Genomic DNA, 21,089 nt, shown 5'->3' on the forward strand with positions numbered 1-21,089 from the left:
AATTAGTAGATTCAAGAAAGACAAGACAAATACTCATCAGCACATCTATCAGCTCTTTGATGGAGGACTTTCTAGAATGAACTGAATTGAGTATTGCCAACTTTCAGCCTGAGAAGAAGACCGTAGGGATCTGGCCCCATAGGGAGTGGAGCCTGATTTTCCCACCTATGAACAGAAAAGCAGACACAAAGAGGGTGTTTTGGAGCCGCAAATGTGGGCAGGTTGGGTGGCCAGAAGCGAACCCTGATACTGCAGGGCCTTTGACGCTGCAACCCCAACATCTGGAAGGTGTGGTCCTGTGGTTGTTAGGTGCTTCCCCGTCAGACTGGCTGCTGCTCTGGGGGCGGGGAAGAAAGAGGGAAAGAGTGGTAGAAACTCTCTCCCAGCACCTGACTGGGAGGACCGAGGTGCTGATGGAAGCTCTTCCCAAATGAGCCATGACCCAGCAGGGAGGTGAGGAGAGAAGGCGTCATCCCCACCGTCCGCATCCTCTCCCTCCCTGAATCCTCTAAGCAGCCAGACGGGGGTACTCTTAATTACCTGCACTTTACAAATGGGGAAACTGAGACACAGAGAAGTTAAGCAGCTCTCCCAAGGTCTCACAGCTAATAAGTGATACAGCCCAGGGTTGAACCCAGGTCTCTCTGTCTCTAGGACTACATTCCTTACTCTGCACCAGAAATTTTCATCTAAAACCACAAATTTGTAGTCCTGGTTTCTGTTTAGAAAAACCATCCAGCAGCTCCAGCCAGGCTTCCTCTTTCTGTGGCCCAGATGTTGGCTCATGAAACAGCCTCTGGTGCCCTCTGGCCCTTGCACACCCATCCCTCTCTCCATGGACCCAGCAAACAATTCTGGAGCATCGGTGTTTCAGCCACTTACCTCTCCCCGTTGTTGGTGAGAAAACGGGGTGCAGGGGAGACGCGGTCCTCTGCAGTCTGGAACACAGGCCCATTCACGAAAGAACATTTGGAGAACAAGAAGTACCCCTGTGGGAAGCCAGAGACCACGCATCAACATTTCTGCCCTGGGTCCCTACGGTGGAGCAGCTGGACAACGAGAGAAGCCCCACTTTACTGGCAGTTGATTTAGTGTCGACAGAGAGCCTTAACCCCCGTTATGCCTCTGGATGTTCCAGCACACAAATCCTCCTACCACATCGGTGCAGAGCTGGCCGGAACACTAAGGGCAGCCATCCCACTCCTCCTGGTCTGCCAGGCCTCTCACAGTGGGAGCCCTGAGCCTCTCCAGCACTTTCCAAGGCAGCGGAGTGCTAGGGAGCTTGCCTGGTCTGCGGCCAGTTGGCAACTTGTAAAGTTACATGGGGCCAGGATAGGGTGGGGGGAGATTCTGGTTGCCTTGGAGCTAACAGGAGGCCACAGACAGGCAGGCTATAAAATTCGGCTGTTTGGGGAATGGGCAAAGGAAACCCAGTGCATTTTTCACTTTCCAGATCATATAAACTCTGAATTTTCTGAATCTAGATATGATTTGTGTTTCTGTCTGTGGTTTAACCTTGAGAATGACTACTGGCCCAGAAGCAGCAGTCACTGGTACCTGGGGAGGAACCATTCATTTTACTACCAGTGGCCAGCAACTCTAGGAGAGAAGGCAGGTTAGGTCGTAAACAAGCAGGGCAAACCGATCAGTCTAAGACGTATGTTTCTAACAGCATCCAGCACAGTTATCACTGGGAACATCTGCCTTTCGTGCACTGCTTTTATCTCTGTGATCTCATGTGATCATCCTGGGGCTTGGCGGATAATCCTCTTCATTTTAAAGAGAAATGGCTGCCAAGGTGCCAAAACTAAGTAACTTTCTTAAGTCCCGTCGAGAAAGAACTGGGTCAGGAAGCTGGGTTTGCAGATTCCCAGGGATCCAGGCTCTCAGCTGCCCACTGGGTTGGAGGACCCTCCTGGCCTGCCCTTCCTCTTAGGTCTACACTTGCCTGCCATGGGACAGATACAGGAGAGTTATTTCTAAATTGAATAGCAGAGGGTATCAGTGTCTTGCCTTGTTACAATTCAACCCTAGAAGCTGAAAATAAATATATTAAGGAAACTAGGCTGTGTTTATTCACTAACTGACTCGCTGACTCATTCACTCATCCGCTCACAGGACAACATAGTGGATACAGCTAGGCCAGCTCATACCATTGCTCCAGAGTTCATCTAACTATGTTGGGACAAATCTGCCCCTTTCTTTTTTTTTTTAATTTTTATTTTTTAACACCAAAAACATTTTGTATTGGGGTATAGCCAATTAACAATGTTGTGATAATTTCAAGTGAACAGTGAAGGGACTCAGCCATACATGTATCTATTCTCCCCCAGCCCCTTCTCCCATCCAGGGTGGCACATATCATTGAGCAGAGTTCCATGTGCCATACAATAGGTTTTGTTGGTTCAGTTCAGCTCAGTTCAGTTGCTCAGTCATGTCCGACTCTTTGCGACCCCATGAACTGAAGCACTCCAGGCCTCCCTGTCCATCACCAACTCCCGGAGTTCACCCAAACTCATGTCCATCGAGTCGGTGATGCTATCCAGCCATCTCATCCTCCGTCATCCCCTTCTCCTCCTGCCCCCAACCCATCCCAGCATCAGAGTCTTTTCCAGTGAGTCAACTCTTCGCATGAGGTAGCCAAAGTATTGGAGTTTCAGCTTTAGCATTTCTAAAGAAATGCTAAGAAATGTTTCCAAAAAACACCCAGGACTGATCTCCTTTAGAATGGACTGGTTGGATCTCCTTGCAGTCCAAGGGACTCTCAAGAGTCTTCTCCAACACCACAGTTCAAAAGCATCAATTCTTCGGTGCTCAGCTTTCTTCACAGTCCAACTCTCACATCCATACATGACACAGGACAAACCATAGCCTTGACCAGATGGACCTTTGTTGGCAAAGTAATGTCTCTGCTTTTGAATATGCTATCTAGGTTGGTCATAACTTTCCTTCCAAGGAGTAAGCGTCTTTTAATTTCATGGCTGCAATCACCATCTGCAGTGATTTTGGAGCCCCCCAAAATAAAGTCTGACACTGTTTCCCCTGTTTCCCCATCTATTTCCCATGAAGTGATGGGACCAGATGCCATGATCTTCGTTTTCTGAATGTTGAGCTTTAAACCAACTTTTTCACTCTCCTCTTTCACTTGCATCAAGAGGCTTTTTAGTTCCTCTTCACTTTCTGCCATAAGGGTGGTGTCATCTGCATATCTGCGGTTATTGATATTTCACCCAGCAATCTTGATTCCAGTTTGTGCTTATCTTCCAGCCCAGTGTTTCTCATGATGTACTCAGCATATAAGTTAAATAAGCAGGGTGACAATATACAGCCTTGACGTACTCCTTTTCCTGTTTGGAACCAGTCTGTTGTTCCATGTCCAGTTCTAACTGTTGCTTCCTGACCTGCATATAGGTTTATCCATTTTAAATCTGCCCCTTTCTGACTTAAGTTTTGGAAAGGGGATAGTAATAAGGTCCCCAAAGGAAATCCAACCAACTACTAAGTAGGAGGGTTGTCAGAGAGGCTCCCAGTGTTGAATTAAAGGGGCTGGGGAGCAGTGTTGAGTTCTGATCCTGAGATTTTGGGGCCCTTCCCCTGAACTTGTGCGTGTGCGTGCATGTACACACACACACACACACACACTCCTCACCATCGCTGTCTTTAGTTTAGATATGCTGCCACCAAGTGGTAGCTGCGTGTGTTTGTTATTATCAGACTTTCAACTTTGCTCCCAGTTCTCTTGAAAAGTTTGTGTTCAAGAGCCCCACAGATTTAAACCATCATGTTCCACACCACACTATATAATAAGTAAATGTTTTTAGGGTAAGCTTATGGAAACACTAGACGAAAATTATGGCCCATCTCTCTCTGGGTGACTTCACTATCTGTTGATCTTTTACTCATTTACTTCTTTTGCTTCTGTCTTTGCCTTCAGAGAATGGTACAGTGGTCCTGTCGGTCCTTTGACTTAGGTAATACATTTAGGTCACTTTGTTGAGGCTCTGGGTGCTAAGGCCTCAGGAGCCTCTCTGGGTCCAGCTGTTTCCCAGGTAATCCACTTGTGGAGTTAGCGCTGCTTGAATATCTCAGAGGATTGTCTTCCTCCATCAGGAGAAAGGAAGAAAAGGAGAAACATGCGGTGTCTTGCTACTGGGAACTAAACCCACACGTGTCACTCTAATCCATCCCAGAGGGCTGTTGCGCTTCTGGGACTCCTGCTTTGAGCCTTCCTCTTGCGCCCCTGCTCCCTCCACCTGGTTCTGTGGATCAAGTTTGCCTTCAGTGGAGAGAGCCAACTCAGCCCAAGCTAACGGCCCAAGCTAACTAACGTGCTGACTTCTCTTAGCAACCTCCTTGGTAACTGGCATCTTTGGAACAGATAATCTCCAGTAGTGTTTTCTTTACCTGAGCTCTCTGGTTACAGTCCCTCTCTGCCAGCTGGGTCCCCTCTGAGATGGGGCATAGCTGGGCCCAGTGAAGGTCCTCACAGCCCTGATATGTAAGATCTGAGCCCCACGAAGGACCATTTGTAAGCAGTCCATTAAGTTACTGAAACATGCCGCCTTCCCCATCTGCGCGCTTTTCTCTCAAGATCTTCCTTCCTGCAGCGGCATGAGTTCTTACCCGCAGGGAACTCACTCTGAGGCAGGGCTGGCCCTTCTTGTCTTGTGTGGGGCTGAAACTGACCTAGTGAAGCCAAGGGAGCCTCAAGACACTTCTGACTTCCGTAGCTTTTCCCTCCTTTAGATGTACAAGAACTGTGTTGCAAATATAGGCACTTAGTGAAAGAGCACTGGATTGAATGTTTTCAAGTTAATTAAGTTAAACTCCTCACCACCAGCAGCGACCTTGCCCACCTCTGCAGCTGCACAGCTGTGGGCAGGCCTTCCTCAGGGCACTGCCCACAAGTCAGTTTGCAACTGGACATGTACCTGCTTCTCTGGTACCTGCTCCTACTAACGTTAGCAAATATCATCCACAGGCCCTACACCACAGACATTTGATTATTTCTTGACTTTGAGGGTTGCCAGAAAATAAGAAGTCATCCTAGATGTTGTGGTGTGAAATCACTTGTCGACATTACAACGCAAGGACTTCACTTCTCCAACAAGTGGTAGTGAGACATCTGTGAGATGCCCCCAAAGGTGGGACATCTGTGGCTGCTCCCGGCTGCCCATTTTTTTGGCTGTGTCTCCATCCATCAGCCCGTGCTGGTTCTGCTGCCTGCATTGCCCTTCTCTTTTCTCAGCTTGTAAAATGCCCAGATCCCTTCCCAAAGCCCAAAGACCTCCATAGCCATGTATTTGTTTGCTTCTTCCTCATTAGTCTGTTCACTTTCACATTCATTCAACAACATTTATCAGTCTACTCAAGTGTTTAAGTCACCACACCAGGTAACAAGGAGTCAGCAAATAAGCCAGCATGGTCCCTGCCTTCTAACACTTCCCTTCTAGTGGGAGAGCTGGATATTAAACAAAGAGACTGCCTGCTGCTGCCTCTGCTGCTGCTGCTAAGTCGCTTCAGTCGTGTCCTACTCTGTGCGACCCCATAGACGGCAGCCTACCAGGCTTCCCCATCCCTGGGATTCTCCAGGCGAGAACACTGCCTAACCGAATATGTAACTACAAACCGTGACAGTGTCGCAGAGGAAAACGACATGATGCCCTCGAGAGGGCAGCTAGTAGAGAATGGATCTTAGCAAGTCCTAGTACCCACTGCACCCCACCAGGAAACTGACCTGTGAACTCCTTGCTGCAAGGCAGAGGGTATGTGTGCTCACCAGGAGCACCGCATTGAGGCCTTGCTTGTCTGCTAAGAAATTTACAGAACTTGACATGCTGCTTCGCCTAACCCTTTCATGTTAGCCTCTTTGTCATTGCAAATCACCTCTCAGTCTCTCTAATTTCAGACTACCGTTCTCCTCTCTCTGTCCGTGTGTCTCTGTCTCTCCCCTCCACAACTCCGTCTTCCTGTCTGTCTCACTGTCTCTCTCCTTCTCCTTCTCCCCTCCTCTGACTCCCACGTCTGCATGTGTGTGACTATCTCTTTCTCTCTGTCCCTGTTTCTGCCTCTCTGTCACTGTCTCTCACCTTCCCCTCACTTCTCCATGAGGGTATAGGAAGGTTGGACTTTCCTGTTGACATGGTCAATCATAGCCATCCTTCTACCTGTGAGCAAATAGAACCAATCAGGTTTCAAGTTTGTTTGTTTGTTTTCAACTGTTTCACCATACAGCTCCTTGCTCTAAGCCTCTTTTCTATTCAAAATAGCACTTGCTGGAAAAAAAAAAAAAAGCCTTTGGCCAGGTTTCAGGGTTTGAGAGCCTTTCCAGAAGAACAGTCACTCAGTATCTGATATTTTACTGGATTATATACTCAGATTAGGTTTCCTATTAAATTAGTAACACATAATCTGAATGGAGTTTCCACTGCAGCTAAGTGATCTAGATTTATGTCCCAGGAAGAGTATCACATGAGCGTCTTTGAAAATTCATTATTTCTCTTGACTCGTTCCTTAATTAAGTGCCTTCCTGCCTTCACTCATCTGTTCCAGCTTCTTTCTGCCCAGGAATGGTTTCTCTGGGATGGACTCCTGTAAAAAACTATAGTGTAACTCTGCAACTGGCTTTCCCAGAAGGAGACTGTGGCCCCAGAATCTCCTTTTATTGTTTTGGGTTATATTTTTTTCCCCAATGAAATGAAAGAACTCTGCATTTTTTCCTTAGATCAGCAGGTTTCAGCACATTTCAGTTTATTTTTAACTGACCAGTGGTGAAGGTTAAATGCTTAGAATCTGAAGTACAAGCCCTGAGCATCCAGGGATGCAGGATCTGTTGCTGTTGCTGTCCTTTTCAAAATGTCCTTTGTCTGGAAACTGACTCCATTCCCCTCTAGAATTTCTATGTATTTCAGTTACTCATGTGTTACTGTATGCTTGGGTTGTATGCATACATGGGTTGTGCAATTTAGAGTCTGAGGGTTTGAACTGTCATTAACTTGAAATAACCAGGAGCTTTTTCTTTTCTTTGTTCTTATGAAGGTAGTATCTGCTACTGCTTGGACTTACTGCCGAATACAGCTATGGCAAATAGTGTTTTAAAAATTAATTTCCGTGTCGGTTAGCTGGTGTTGAGATCCTGGGAAGCTGTTTTGAGAAGGATCCTGAGGCCACAAAGAAGGTGGTGATTGAATAAAGATATTTACCTTGAATATGGAGTAGTGGTGTGGAGGCCAGTGTGTATCTGCTGTTCCTTGTCTAATTTAAAGACTGTTTTGTTGTTGTTTATTCGCTAAATCATGTCTGACTCTTTTGTGACCCCATGGACTATAGCTCACCAGGCTCTTCTGTCCATGGAATTTTCCAAGCAAGAGTACTGGAGTGGGTTGCCATTTCCTTCTCCAGGGGATCTTCCCAACCCAGGGATCAAACCCGCATCTCTTGAATTGGCAGGAGGATTCTTTACCGTTGAGCCACCAGAATAGCCAATTCAAAGATACTTATGCAGTCCAGCGGTTAACACTTCATGTTTTCACTGCAGGTGGCATGGGTTTGATCCCAGGTCAGGGAGCTAGGATCCTGTGTGCCCCACCGTGTGGCAAAAAAAAAAAAAGAAAACCCTCATGACAAACCTATGTGATATGTACTATTATTGATGCAGAAAGCTTAGTTTCTCTGTACACCAGTGCTAAATCAAATCTTAGAGACAGAGTTTTGGGTGAAGTAGAAAAAGACAGCTTTATGGCTTTGCCAGGCAAAAGAGGACATAGTGGGTTGATGCCCTCAAAACTGAGTTTCCCAAGTTGGGGAAGATAGAAGTTTTATAGTAAAAGTGGGAGTGATCAGCTTGTGAACATTCTTCTGATAGGGTGGTGATGAGCTAAGTAGAAGTCAGCATTGTCAACCTTCAGGGTCAATTGGCCTTGGGTCTACATGCTTATGGGCAGCACTTCTCCCACCTGGAAGGAGTTTCAGTATCTGCAGAATAGCTCAAAGTTAATGTTGTGTGTATCCATTGATGGGGAAACAGGACCTTGTCCCAAGGGGCTCTTGACTGTTTCTCCCTGGTCTCACATCTCCGCCCTTCCCTGATTAACAACTGCTTGAATCTGCCCTATAGAAGGTCACGGAGGCTGAATGAAGGCTGTTTCCTATGATCCATGAATCTGGGACACAGAAAGGCTCTGTGCCCAGGAGCCCCACAGGGCCCTGCAAGGTATCATTATTATCACCATTTTAGAGACAGGAAAACGAACCTGAGAGGATGTAAACAACTTGGCCCAAGATAATCGTGGGCAAAGAGTTAATGTAACAGCTCTCATTTCCCTTCTCCAGGAGAATTTGACCTTCGTTGACTTCTGCTCTGTTACCCTGGTAACCTGATAAGAGCCATATGTCAATTATGTCTCTAGGCAACATTGCCTATGATAAAAATGACCCCTAATTGGTTGGCAAATTGCATCTGGAACTAGGAGGAGTTGTATGTAAACTATAAATACTTGAAAAGGACACCATACTTTGGGCTTCCCTGAAGGCAGTGTCTCTGGATGCCTCTTAAGGGGCTCTTGAAAGCTGTGCCTCAGGAGGTGCTGATATAACTCAGGAGTTGCGAGATGCTGCTCCTCTGAGACACCAGGGCATCTCCTCCACCTGCCTGATATGGCTCTGGTTTCCTTGCATGAGAGTTGCGAGACTGGCCAGAAACTCCCTGAATGAGGAAGGCTACTTGGTACCGTCCTGCTGGTCTGTATCCTCCAACCTTCTGCGTAGGTTGGCGCCAGCATAGCCCATGGTCATCTTGTAAGTCCCAATGATCAGCTGGATCTAAAAGTTGGATCTAGAAGTGAATTGGCCCCGGGGTGTTGCAGTCCTACAGTCAGAAGTGGAGCAATCAAAATTGGAACCTATGCATTCTGACCCAAATGCCCATATCTGTCACCATCCAGCTAGGGTGCCTCAAGGAGGAGAAATAATTCTACAACTGTCTCAGGACTGATGTTTATCTGATCCTAGTTTGTCTACTTCCAAAACTATGCTCTTAACCACCAGTGAAGGCGTGGCTGTAGAATAAAAAGAAGTGTTTGTCACAGGTAGCCCTGCCTTGTTCATCGAACCCATGGATGCATGGCTCACGAGACTTCCTGGAAGGTGACTTAATAGTGTAGGCGGACAAGAAGGGGTCAGTGTAGGTCATTGCCAGAGCTTATGCTTGCATTTCTTCCTCTCCTTTTCTCTTTCCTTTCCCTCTTCTCTGTTCTTCTTCGTTTAAAAAAAAAAAAACAAACAACTTTTGAACTACTTTTAGATTTTGAGAAAAGTTGCAAAAGTGTTACCCTTCCTATATGCCTTTCATCCAGATTTCTCAGATAGTAACATCTTACATAACCATAGTTACTAAAGCTGTGCAATGAGCATTGGTGCAATACCACCAACTGAACTCCAGACCTTGTTCACATTTCACCAGTGTTTCCCCAAGGCTCTTTTTCTGTTCGTCGGTGGGACTAGATGCTGATCCTAGAAAGGGAGCCGCAGTGTCTGCTGTTGTTCTCCTTAGTCTCCTCTAATGGATAACGACAGTTTCTCAGTCATTCCTCCTCTTGGATACTTTGGAAGAACACCAATCAGTTATTTTGTAGAATGCCCTGTAGTTGAGTTTGTCAGATGCTTTCTATGAGTGGACTGAGTGAGGTTATAAGTTTTGAGCAAGAATACCATAGCAATCCTCCTCCATGCATTGTATTAAGGGGCCATGATGTTGATATGTCTTATTCCTGGGTCTCATTCTTTTCTTCTCTCTTTCCTTTCTTAACTTCTTTCTTTAACCCACAAAAAACTCAGCACATTAAGATGGGGTCATAGTACCAGGACAGAAGCCCTCATCCTTATTATAGAAGTGTGAAAGATCCAGCCAGGGATGCTCTGGCTGCTTTCATTTTTCTTCTACATTTTGTTTTTCTAACTCTTTGTAGCTCCTTCAGTTTTTCAGCTATGTCTTGAATATGGAAATCAGTTCTGTCAAACTGAACTTTGTTAATGAAATAGCTAGGCCATGCGTGACTCTTTTACTGCTGTCAGTGGGGGTGGCTGATTATACCTGTGAGGTTTGCACTCCGGTATTGCCAGCCTGGGAGGTTTGATTATTGGTGATCGACACTGTCCCAATGCTGCTCTTCCCTCACCAAATTCTTAAAGATGCTGGAGCCTGAGGGGGCTGCGGTTCCTGGAGGATGCAGCACTGGGTGTAAGAGAGTCCAATGTAAAGCCCATCCTCATCTCTAGGAGTGTCTGATGCAAGCAAGTCTCTCCTACGGGGTCTTTTCCTCTGTGTTTTATTGCTTTGTGAGTTAGGAGTTTCAAAAGTTGTCTGGGTCAGGGTCAGGCAGCTGAGGGGTGAAGAGGTGTAGGAATAGGAGTGGGGAGGGTAGAGGAGGGCCCTGTGACCAGCAGGGCACATCTGTATGGTGTGTCTTTCTAACTTCAGGGGGAAAGTGTTCCATAAAACCATAGTTAAGCAATTTAAATAGAAATCTCAAATAAGCGGAATTTCTCTCGTCTTCAGTTTTTGAGAAATGGATTGTGAGTTCTTATCTGAAATTTATTTTAAAAATACTTCTAGGTATGTTTCAGGATCAGTACAGTTACCCTAATCTCTACAGTTTACTTTATAGAATGCGGTGTTGACCAGAGATGTTCACTGAGTTAACAGTTTTCCATATTTGGAATCACAGGGCTTTGGACTAGAGGGTATCAAGGTAGATTATATTCAATGTAATGTCTTTACTACATTTATTTCAAGAAATATTAAACTGACAAAGTAGAAAGAAGGAAAGGAATTGGAAAAAAGATTCATCAAGAGTATATATTTCTTTTTTTTGTTTGTCTCAGATCTTTTTTTTTTAACTACATATTATATCCCACTATGAGCCCCTTCTGGAACCTAATTGTCCTCCCTCCCAGAGGTAACCACTACCATGAATTCAGCATTTATCCTTTCCAGCATGTCAGCAAGTTTTCATATGTGTATTAGATATTTATGAATTCATGAACCACATGTAGTATCATTTTACAGGTCTTAAAATGCATATAAGCTACTATATATACTGCAAAGTGCTTTCCATTAAATACTTTATGTACAGTCTGCAACTTTTTCACTCAATATTGTGTCTTGTTTTATGGTCACAAAGTTTATATTTTGATTATCAAAAGATTATCAAAGTTTGAAATACTGTCAAGTAAAAGCTATGCTATGTAATAATGCCATATCTGCTCACTGGAAAGTTTAAAAATCAGCATTTTTATAATTAAATCAATAACCTGGTAATTGACAGGTGAGCCATAATTTTTTTTTAATAACCTAAAATTATTTTTGCTTTGGGAATCTAATTGTACAGACTTGATCATAATTACCTAGACCTTAAAGTGTTAATATGGTTTTTCTCATATGTGAATGCAACACAAGCCACTGTGGATAATCTGGAAGACAAAGAAAAGCATAAAGTAGAAAATAAAATGTTCACAATCTGAATTGTCCATGATCTACATATACTAATTCAGAAAGAGTCACTCTACGCATTTTGATGTATTTTTTTCCAGGCTTTCTTCTATGTACATACAAATATTTTGTTTCAAAACTAGAATTATGTCATGTGAAGTTCATTATCCTTAACATGATTTTATGAACATGACCTCTTTTCAGTGAACATTCTTGGGAAATGTGATATAAATTTTTCATACAGATTCACCAGATTGTATTTAACTGGTCCCCAAAGATTAAAGTAGTAGGAAACAAGTATATCTATGTATAGTGATTAAATTCAAATGATTTTTTTTCTCAAAGCATAGTATTCAAATTACATATTTTGCCTGAGGAAACAAATCCCCAGTAATTGTATGATATGACTTACTGAATGCAAACTCTTGATAATATCAAAGCTCTACTTTGAAACGCAAGGCTGTAATTTTGCTCCCAAAATGCATACTTCAGAGTCATAAAGTAACAGCTACAGCTGGTTACTCAGATTTAAGTAGAATCTGCTACAGTAATTGAATAGTTTTCACATAGTTTTGGTCTCCATGGGTTTATGCTTAATAGTGAAAAATCAAAGGTCTGTGAACTTCCTCCTTATAAATGACCAATTACATGGATGACCTAAAAAGAGTTCTGGTGGTTTTGTTTATGAGATAGTACTAGAGTAGCTCCAATACATGCTTTTAACTGTAACAAAATGGTTCATAGTTTAAATAAATTACAATTTATCTATTCTTTGTTGTTTTTGCTTTTAATTTTTTTTCTGTCATGCAAAAGACTACAATTATATATTTAAAAATTAAGCCTATTCTTTCCAATGCAAATGAGCATATCTATACCTTTTGAGTCCTGTGGTCCAGGAAAAGTCCTGAAGATTGTAAATATTGCTACCTACTTACTAGGTAGCCTTGCTGAGTAGATAAATTGAATGGATGCATGCGTGCATGGATCCATGGATGCATGGATGATTAGATGGATGGATGGATAGATGGATGGTTTAATCAATTCTTGAATCTCTTAATTTGTCAAAACTTTTATTGGGTTGGCCAAAAAGTTTATTCAAGTTTTCCATAAGATGTTACACAAAAAACTTGAACAAACTTTTTTGGCCAAGCAATGTATCCATTTACAAAATGTCTTTGCATGTGTGGAAGAACAACATATAAATTCTTAGTCTCCTTTTTCCTTCTAGATGTTGAGATGCTTCAGGCCAGTACATCTAATCCAATCCCCAGGGATGGTTTCTCTCGGACTACGAAGGACTCTATGATTCGCAAGTTTTTAGAAGGTATGTTGCATCAGTGAGCAGGAAAGCAAAAAGAAGGAAAGAGAAACAAATGTAGACATTGCCTGGCTACCTATGAGGGTTGTTCCACTCAACAAATGCACATGGCCCGTGGTGTGATAGGAGACCCATGAGCTCCCCCATCAGCCTGTTACAAGTAGGCCCGAAGTTCCCACCAGCAGAGCCACTGCTTTGGGTAAACAAGTTGCCTTTAGCAAGACCTCTTTTGAAATACACAGGTTCATTTTTATTTTACCAAAATTTCATGAGTACCTACTATAAGCAAAGAACTATTTTAGATACTGGGCTAGGGTCACAAAGGAAAATAAGATATGATCAATACCCTCAAGAGACTTTACTTTCTGGTGAAGGAGGAGAGCATGGGGGACATACATAGGTTCAAGGTTGCATTAAATCAAGGCTGTATTGTATAGTGATTTTATATATATATATGGCCCAGTTTTCCCACTATTTATGAAGAGCTTGTCTTTGCCTCCCTTTGTATTCTTGGCTCCTTTGTCATAAATAACTGATCATATAAGCATGAGTTTATTTTTGACTTTTGATTCTTTTCCATTGGTCTACAGTGGTCTGTTTTTATGCCAGTACTATACTGTTTTGATTACTGTAGCTTTGTAGTGTAGTTTGAGATCAGGGAGCATGATACTTTTAGCTTTCTTCATCTTTTTCAAGATTACTTTGGTTATTTGGGGTCTTCTTTGTTTCTGTACACATTTTAGAATTATTTGTCCTAATTCTGTGAAAAATGCCATTGGTATTTTGATAGAGATTGCATTGAGTCTATAGATTGCCTTGGGGAATATGGTCATTTTAGCAATATTAATTCTTCTAATCCATGAATGTGGTTTATCTTTCCATTTGTTTGTGTTGTCTTCAATTAGTTTCATAAACGTCATAATGTTCAGAGTACAGATCTTTTACCTCCTTGGTTAGATTTATTCCTAGGTATTTTATTCTTTTTGATGCAGCTGTTAATGGATTGTTTTAATTTCCCTTTCTCACAGTTCATTATTCGTGAATGCAACAGATTTCTGTATATTAATTTTGAATTCTGCAACCTTCCTGAATTCATTGACTAGTTCTAATAGCTTTTTTATGGCATCTTTAGGACTTCCTATATACAGTCTCATGTTATCTGCAATCAGTGACAGTTTTTCTATTTCTTTTCTGATTTGGATTCCTTTTATTTCTTTTTCTAATGTGATTACTATGACTGGGACTTCCAAGACTATGTTGTATGAAATTGTCTTGTTCTTCATCTTAGCAGAAATGCTTTCAGCTTTTCACCGTTTGTATGATGTTAGCCGTATGATATGGCCTTTATTATGCTGAATTATGTTTCTTCCATACTCATTCTGTTGAGAGTTTTTTAAAATTATAAATGGATGTCGGATTTTGTCAAAAGATTTCTATGCATCTGTTGAAATGATTACACAGTTTTATTCTTTAATTTGTTAATATGACATATCACATTCACTGATTTGCAGATACTGAATCATTTTGCATCCCTTGGATTAAATCCCACTTTATCATAATGCATGATCCTTTTAGTACTTTGTTGAATTCCATTTGCTAATATTTTGTTGAGGACAATTTTGCATCTATGTTCATCAAGGATATTGACCATAATATTCTTTTTCGTGGTGTCTTTGTCTGCTTTAGGTGTCAGTGTGATGCTGGCCTCATAGATGAATTCAGAAGCATTCCTTCCTCTGCAAATTTTTAATGTGAACTCTTCTTTAAATGTTTTCTAGAATTTACTTATAATCTGCCTGGTCCTGGACTTTTGTTTGTTGCAGATTTGTAAAGTTACTTCTTCAGTTTCATTCTTGATAATTGGTCTGTTCATATTTTCAATTTCTTCCTGATTAAGTCTGGGAAGATTGTATGTTTCTAGGAATTTATCCATTTCTTCTAGATTGTCCATTTTATTGGTGTATAATTGTTTGTAGTAATCTCTTGTGATCCTTTGTATTTCTGTGATATCAGTTGTAACTTCTCTGGTTTCATTTCTGATGTTATTTATTTGGGACTTCTTTCTTTGTTTCTTGATGAGTCTGGCTAAATACTTATCAGTCTCTATTTTATTTATTTTTGCTCTTATCTTTATTGTTTCTTTCCCTCTACTAACTTTAGGTTTTGTTGTTCTTTTTCTAATTCCTTTAGGTATAAGGTTAAGTTGTTTATCTGAGACTTTTCTTGCTTCCTGAGGTAGGCCTGAAGCTCCCTCTTCGAACTGCTTTTGATATGTCGCCTAGACTTTGGATTATTGTGTTTCCATTTTCATTTGTCTCCAGGTATTTTTTATTTCCTCTTTGATTTCTTCAGTGACCCATTAGTTGTTTAGTAGAATATTGTTTAGCCTCCATGGTTTTTGTTTTTGTTTTTTTTTAGTTTTTCTTGTAGTTGATTTCTGGTTCCATCCTGTTATAGTTTGGAAGATCAGATCAGATCAGTCGCTCAGTCGTGTCCCACTCTTTGCGACCCCATGAATCGCAGCATGCCAGGCCTCCCTGTCCATCGCCAACTCCCGGAGTTCACCCAGACTCACATCCATTGAGTCAGTGATGCCATCCAGCCATCTCATCCTCTGTCGTCCCCTTCTCCTCCCGCCCCCAATCCCTCCCAGCATCAGAGTCTTTTCCAATGAGTCAGCTCTTCGCATGAGGTGGCCAAAGTACTGGAGTTTCAGCCTCAGCATCAGTCCTTCCAAAGAACACCCAGGACTGATCTCCTTTAGAATGGACTGGTTGGATCTCCTTGCAGTCCAAGGGACTCTCAAGAGTCTTCTCCAGCACCACAGTTCAAAAGCATCAATTCTTCGGCGCTCAGCCTTCTTCACAGTCCAACTCTCACATCCATACATGACCACAGGAAAAACCATAGTCAGATGCTTGATACAATTTAAATCTTTATAAATTTATTGAGGCTAGTTTTGTGGCCTATCATGTGATCTACCCTGGGGAATAGCCCATGTGTACTTCAAAAAAGTGTGTATTCTGCTCCTTTTGGACTCAGTGTTGTATCATTCAGTTAGTTCTGTTGCTCAGTCATGTCCGACTCTTAGTGACCCCATGGACTGCAGCACGCTAGGCTTCCCTGTCCATCACCAACTTCTGGAGCTTGCTCGAACTCATGTCCATTGAGTCGGTGATGCCATCTAACCATCTCATTTTCTGCCATCCCTCTCTCCTGCTTTCAATCTTTTCTAGCATCAAGTTCTTTTCTAATAAGTCAGTTCTTTGCATCAGGTGACCCAAGTATCAGAGCTTCAGCTTCAGCATCAGTCCTTCCAATGAATATTCAGGACTGATTTCCTTTAGGATTGACTGGTTTGATCTCCTTGTAGTCCAAGGGACTCTCAAGAGTCTTCTCCAACACCACAGTTCGAAAGCATCATTTCTTTGGCACTCAGCTTTCTTTTTTTGTTTTAATTTATATATTGTAGTTGGAGGCTAATTACTTTACAATATTGTAGTGGTTTTTGCCATACATTGATATGAATCAGCCATGGGGTTACATGTGTTCCCCATCCTGAGCCCCCCTCCCACCTCCCTCTCCACCCCATCCCTCTGGATCATCCCAGTGCACCAGCCCTGAGCACTATGTCTTATGCATTGAACCTGGACTGGCAATCTGTTTCATATATGATAATATACATGTTTCAGTGCTATTCTCTCAGATCTTCCCACCCTCGCCTTCTCCCACAGAGTCCAGAAGACTGTTCTATACATCTATGTCTCTTTTGCTGTCTCGCATATAGGGTTATCATTACCATCTTTCTAAATTTCATATATATGTGTTAGTATATTGTATTGGTGTTTTTCTTTCTGACTTACTTCACTCTGTATAATAGGCTCCAGTTTCATCCACCTCATTAGAACTGATTCAAATGTACTCTTTTTAATGGTTGAGTAATATACCATTGTGTATATGTACCACAGCTTTCTTATCCATTCGTCTGCCGATGGACATCTAGGTTGCTTCCATGTCCTGGCTATTATAAACAGTGCTGCAATGAACATTGGGGTACACGTGTCTCTTTCAGTTCTGGTTTCCTCAGTATATATGCCCAGCAGTGAGATTGCTGGGTCATATGGCAGTTGTATTTCCAGTTTTTTAAGGAATCTCCACACTGTTCTCCATAGTGGCTGTACTAGTTTGCATTCCCACCAACAGTGTAAGAGGGTTCCCTTTTCTCCACACCCTCTCCAGCATTTATTGCTTGTAGACTTTTGGATTGCAGCCATTCTGACTGATGTGAGATGGTACCTTATTGTGGTTTTGATTTGCATTTCTCTGATAATGAGTGATGTTGCGCATCTTTTCATGTGTTTGTTAGCTCTCTGTATGTCTTCTTTGGAGAACTGTCTATTTAGTTCTTTGGCCCATTTTTTGATTGGGTCATTTGGTTTCCTGGAATTGAGCTTCAGGAGTTGCTTGTATATTTTTGAGATTAATTCTTTGTCAGTTGTTTCATTTGCTATTATTTTCTCCCATTCTGAAGGCTGTCTTTTCACCTTGCTTATAGTTTCCTTTGTGGTGCAAAAGCTTTTAAGTTTAATTAGGTCCCATTTGTTTATTTTTGCTTTTATTTCCAATACACTGGGAGGTGGCTCATAGAGGATCCTGCTCTGATTTATGTCAGAGAGTGTTTTGCCTATGTTTTCCACTAGGAGTTTTATAGTTTCTGGTCTTATGTTTAGATCTTTAATCCATTTTGAGTTTATTTTTGTGCATGGTTTTAGAAAGTGTTCTAGTTTCATTCTTTTAAAAGTGATTGACCAGTTTTCCTAGCACCACTTATTAAAGAGATTGTCTTTTCTCCATTATATATTCTTGCCTCCTTTGTCAAAAATAAGGTGTCCATAGTTGCATGGATTTATCTCTGGGATTTCTATTTTGTTCCATTGATCTATATTTCTGTTTTTGGCACTCAGCTTTCTTTATAGTCCAACTCTCACATCAATACATGACTACTGGAAAAACCATAGATTTAACTGTATGGACCTTTATATAATCTATTAAGTCTACCTGGTCTAATATGTCATTTACAGCCAGTGTTTCCTTACTGAATTTTTGGCTAGATGATGTATCTGTTGATGTAAGTGATATGTTAAAGCCTCCTATTATTGTATTATATTATTGTATTACTGTCAATTTTTCCATTTATGCTGGTAATATTTTCTGTATGTATTTAGTGCTCCTATGTTAGATGCATCTATACTTTTAATTGTTATATCTTCCTATTGGATTGTTCTCTTTATCATTAGATACTGTCTGTATTTGTCTATTGTTACAGTCTTTGCTTTAAAATCTACTTTGTCTAGTCTTCTTCTTCTTCTTCTTGTTCCTTTGTTTAGCATGTATTTCTCTGCCCCTCATTTTGAATAATTCTCTCTTTTAATTTTTGTGCATTTGGTAGCTTGGAAATGTTTCCCAATCTTAGAGAAGTGGCCTTGTATAGCAGATATTTATGGGGCCCAGTAGCATAGCCCTTTTGGTCGCCAGAGCTATATACTCTAGTTGTGCCTTCTACTTGGGCTATATGGGCCTTTCTGTTGTGGCAGGGCCAACTGCTGTGGAGGTGCTGGTAGGTGGGGCTGGTCCCTGGCCTGATTGGTTGCCAGGCCCTACCTAATGCAGAGGCCATCAGCTTACTGATGGGCAGGGCTGGGATCCAGGGCAGCTGGTTGCAGGAGTTGGGGATCTCAGGGTTTGACAATTGTTTTAATCACCTTTCTCTCTGCTTCTAGGCAACAGCATGGGAATGTCCAGTTTGGAAAGAGACCATCTTGATCAGGAAGAAGATGTGTATCACACAGTGGATGATGATGAGGCCTTGTCAGTGGACTTGACCAACAGGCCCCCTGTCCCAGTGCCCAGACCGGAGGCCAGCGCATCTGCCACTCACCAGCTACCTGACAATGAATCATACATTTCTAAAGGCAAGTTTGGCAGGGAATGATGCCCAGTGGGGTCTTCAGGGCCTCTGAGCAGGAATTCCCTGGATCCTCTACCTCCTGAATTATCGCTTAGAGAGTATTCCCTCCTGAATGGTCTCCAACCAGTCCCCGGAGACAGGGTCAGTGTTTGGGGCAGATTCTGGAACTAGACTAGGGGCAGTGGTCAAATTCAGTTCTGGCCTTCCTGCAGGAATTGGCGCATAATGGGAAGAAAGAGATAAATAAGATGTCTCTCTACTCCAAATAGCAAGATCCCTGGTAATTGTTATCTCCTGAAACTATTACTATTATTATTTATTTTAAATATGCTTCCCTGGTGGCTCAGAGGATAAAGTGTCTGCCTGCAATGCAGGAGACCCGGGTTTGATCCCTGGGTTGGGAAAATCCCCTGGAGAAGGAAATGGCAATCCACTCCAGTATTCTTGCCTGGAGAATCCCATGGAGAGAGGAGCCTGGCGGGCTACAGTCCATGGGGTCACAAAGAGTCGGACACGACTGAGTGACTTCACACACAACATTTATTGAAACCTACTGAATGCTTTATTTGGAATATGTCATAATAGTCTATTAGGTACAGGCCATTATCATTTCTATTTTACAGATGAGAAAAATGGAGGCTCACGGAGGTTGCTTGATAACCATATAGCAGAGCTAGGATTTGAATTCAGGGAGTCTCCCTCTACAACCTTGGTTTTCAACCACAATGCTAGGCTATCTACCTACCTACCTACATTGATAAAAGTTGATGATGAGTTTTGAGTTCTTCACAATGACCCCTGGGACATTAGATGCTCATAGCATTGTAAGTTTCACTATCTTTCAGGACTTGATTTTATTAATATGATTACAAATACTATATGAGTATAAGAATTGCCAGATCTGTGCACTTGACCTCCATTTCATGTTTAATAGTATAACAGGTTGTGGAAGGTATGGCAAAAGATTATAAACTGGGAAGATAGCCCTCAACCAGAGCCCCAGGTAATTGGGCTATGGTTGTCAAATAAAAATACAATCATATCTCATTAAGTATGAATTCCAGAAAAACAACAAATAATTTCTTAGTGTAAGTGTGTCCCAAATATGGCACTCTTTTTTTCAGTTTTTTTAGCAATCCACTCCAGTATTCTTGCCTAGAGAATTCCATGGACAGAGGAACCTGGTGGGCTACAGTCCATGGGGCTGCAAACAGTCAGACACAACCGATGTGACTGAGCACGCATGCAATGATAATAAAAGCTTACATGAAGTGCTTGCACATGCCAGGCACTTTTCTAAGCACTTTCATATATTAACTCATATAATCCCCACAACAACCCATAGCCAAGGGTACAATATCATCCTCATGCTACAGATCAGAAAACTGAGGCAAGAGTTCAAGCTTCTTGTCTTAAATCATGTGGCTCATAAATGGTAGAGATAGGGTTTAAATGTAGGGAGTCATGTGCAGAGCCCAAGGAGCCTTAATCACTTGTTAGTCCTACCACTGAGTGAACGTTTGTCACTTCTCAGCGTTCCCTCGGAGGCTTTATGGATTCCCTGTGCATGAGTGACATCATCGAAGTCACTTTGGAGCCTTGCACACATTTTACATGTCCCACTGCTCTGAGTTCTGTCTTATGGAACTTGCTGACGTGTTAAGTGGCACTTCCTTTTATTCTCACACTTCGGGGTGTTCCATGGCTTGCTTCAAACATTCAAGGATCCAGCACACGTCCTTGTTCACATTACCCTTTTCTTTAATGATCTCATAAATGCCGATTATATCCTCTGCCTGGCCTTGTCTTTCTGGTTTGAGACCTTGTCTGTTTGATCTGTCTTCATGTTGTAATCCCTAGAGCTTCCATTCATTGGCTGCCTCCTTTAAAGGGGCTTGTCTGGTGGCTCAGTGAAAAGAATCTGCCTGCAATGCAGGAGACCCAGGTTTAATCCCTGAGTTGGGAAGATCTCCTGGAGAAGGGAATGGCAACTCATTCCAGTATTTGAGGAGCCTGGCGGGCTACAGTCCATGGGGTTGCAAAGAGTCAGACCCAACTGAGCAACTAACACTTCACTTTCTAGAATTTTTATTTACAGAACTGCATGCAGTGGTCCAAGTTGTGATCCATTATTATTTATTTTGGACAAGATTTTGGTAATTTTTCTGCTAAATGTATAAAATATTATAAAGCTTCTTAGAAAGAGGTACTATTTGGCTTTACTTAGAATGCTGTTTATCTCACAGTTTTTGCAGAAAAAAGTCAAGAGAAGCCTGGGAATTTCTATGTTACCTCAGAGAGCATCAGGAAAGGTA

The 21,089-nt window shown here is 42.1% G+C and overlaps 1 protein-coding gene across 2 annotated transcripts in view; it reads left to right on the plus strand.

The window, feature by feature from the left end:
• Nucleotides 1-21,089, plus strand: part of PIK3AP1 (phosphoinositide-3-kinase adaptor protein 1) — a 123,332-nt gene that overhangs the window by 73,878 nt on the left and 28,365 nt on the right. Inside the window, exons 9-11 of one of the 2 annotated variants that reach the window (XM_027528516.1) lie at nucleotides 12,717-12,812; nucleotides 18,587-18,778; nucleotides 21,021-21,086. In XM_027528516.1, the coding sequence (XP_027384317.1) occupies nucleotides 12,717-12,812; nucleotides 18,587-18,778; nucleotides 21,021-21,086 (354 nt within the window). The remainder of the gene's footprint in view (nucleotides 1-12,716; nucleotides 12,813-18,586; nucleotides 18,779-21,020; nucleotides 21,087-21,089) is intronic. The other variant, XM_027528518.1, reaches the window with a different exon arrangement.

This window comes from Bos indicus x Bos taurus, chromosome 26 (genome assembly GCF_003369695.1).
Source record: "Bos indicus x Bos taurus breed Angus x Brahman F1 hybrid chromosome 26, Bos_hybrid_MaternalHap_v2.0, whole genome shotgun sequence".
NCBI classification, from domain to species: domain Eukaryota; kingdom Metazoa; phylum Chordata; class Mammalia; order Artiodactyla; family Bovidae; genus Bos; species Bos indicus x Bos taurus.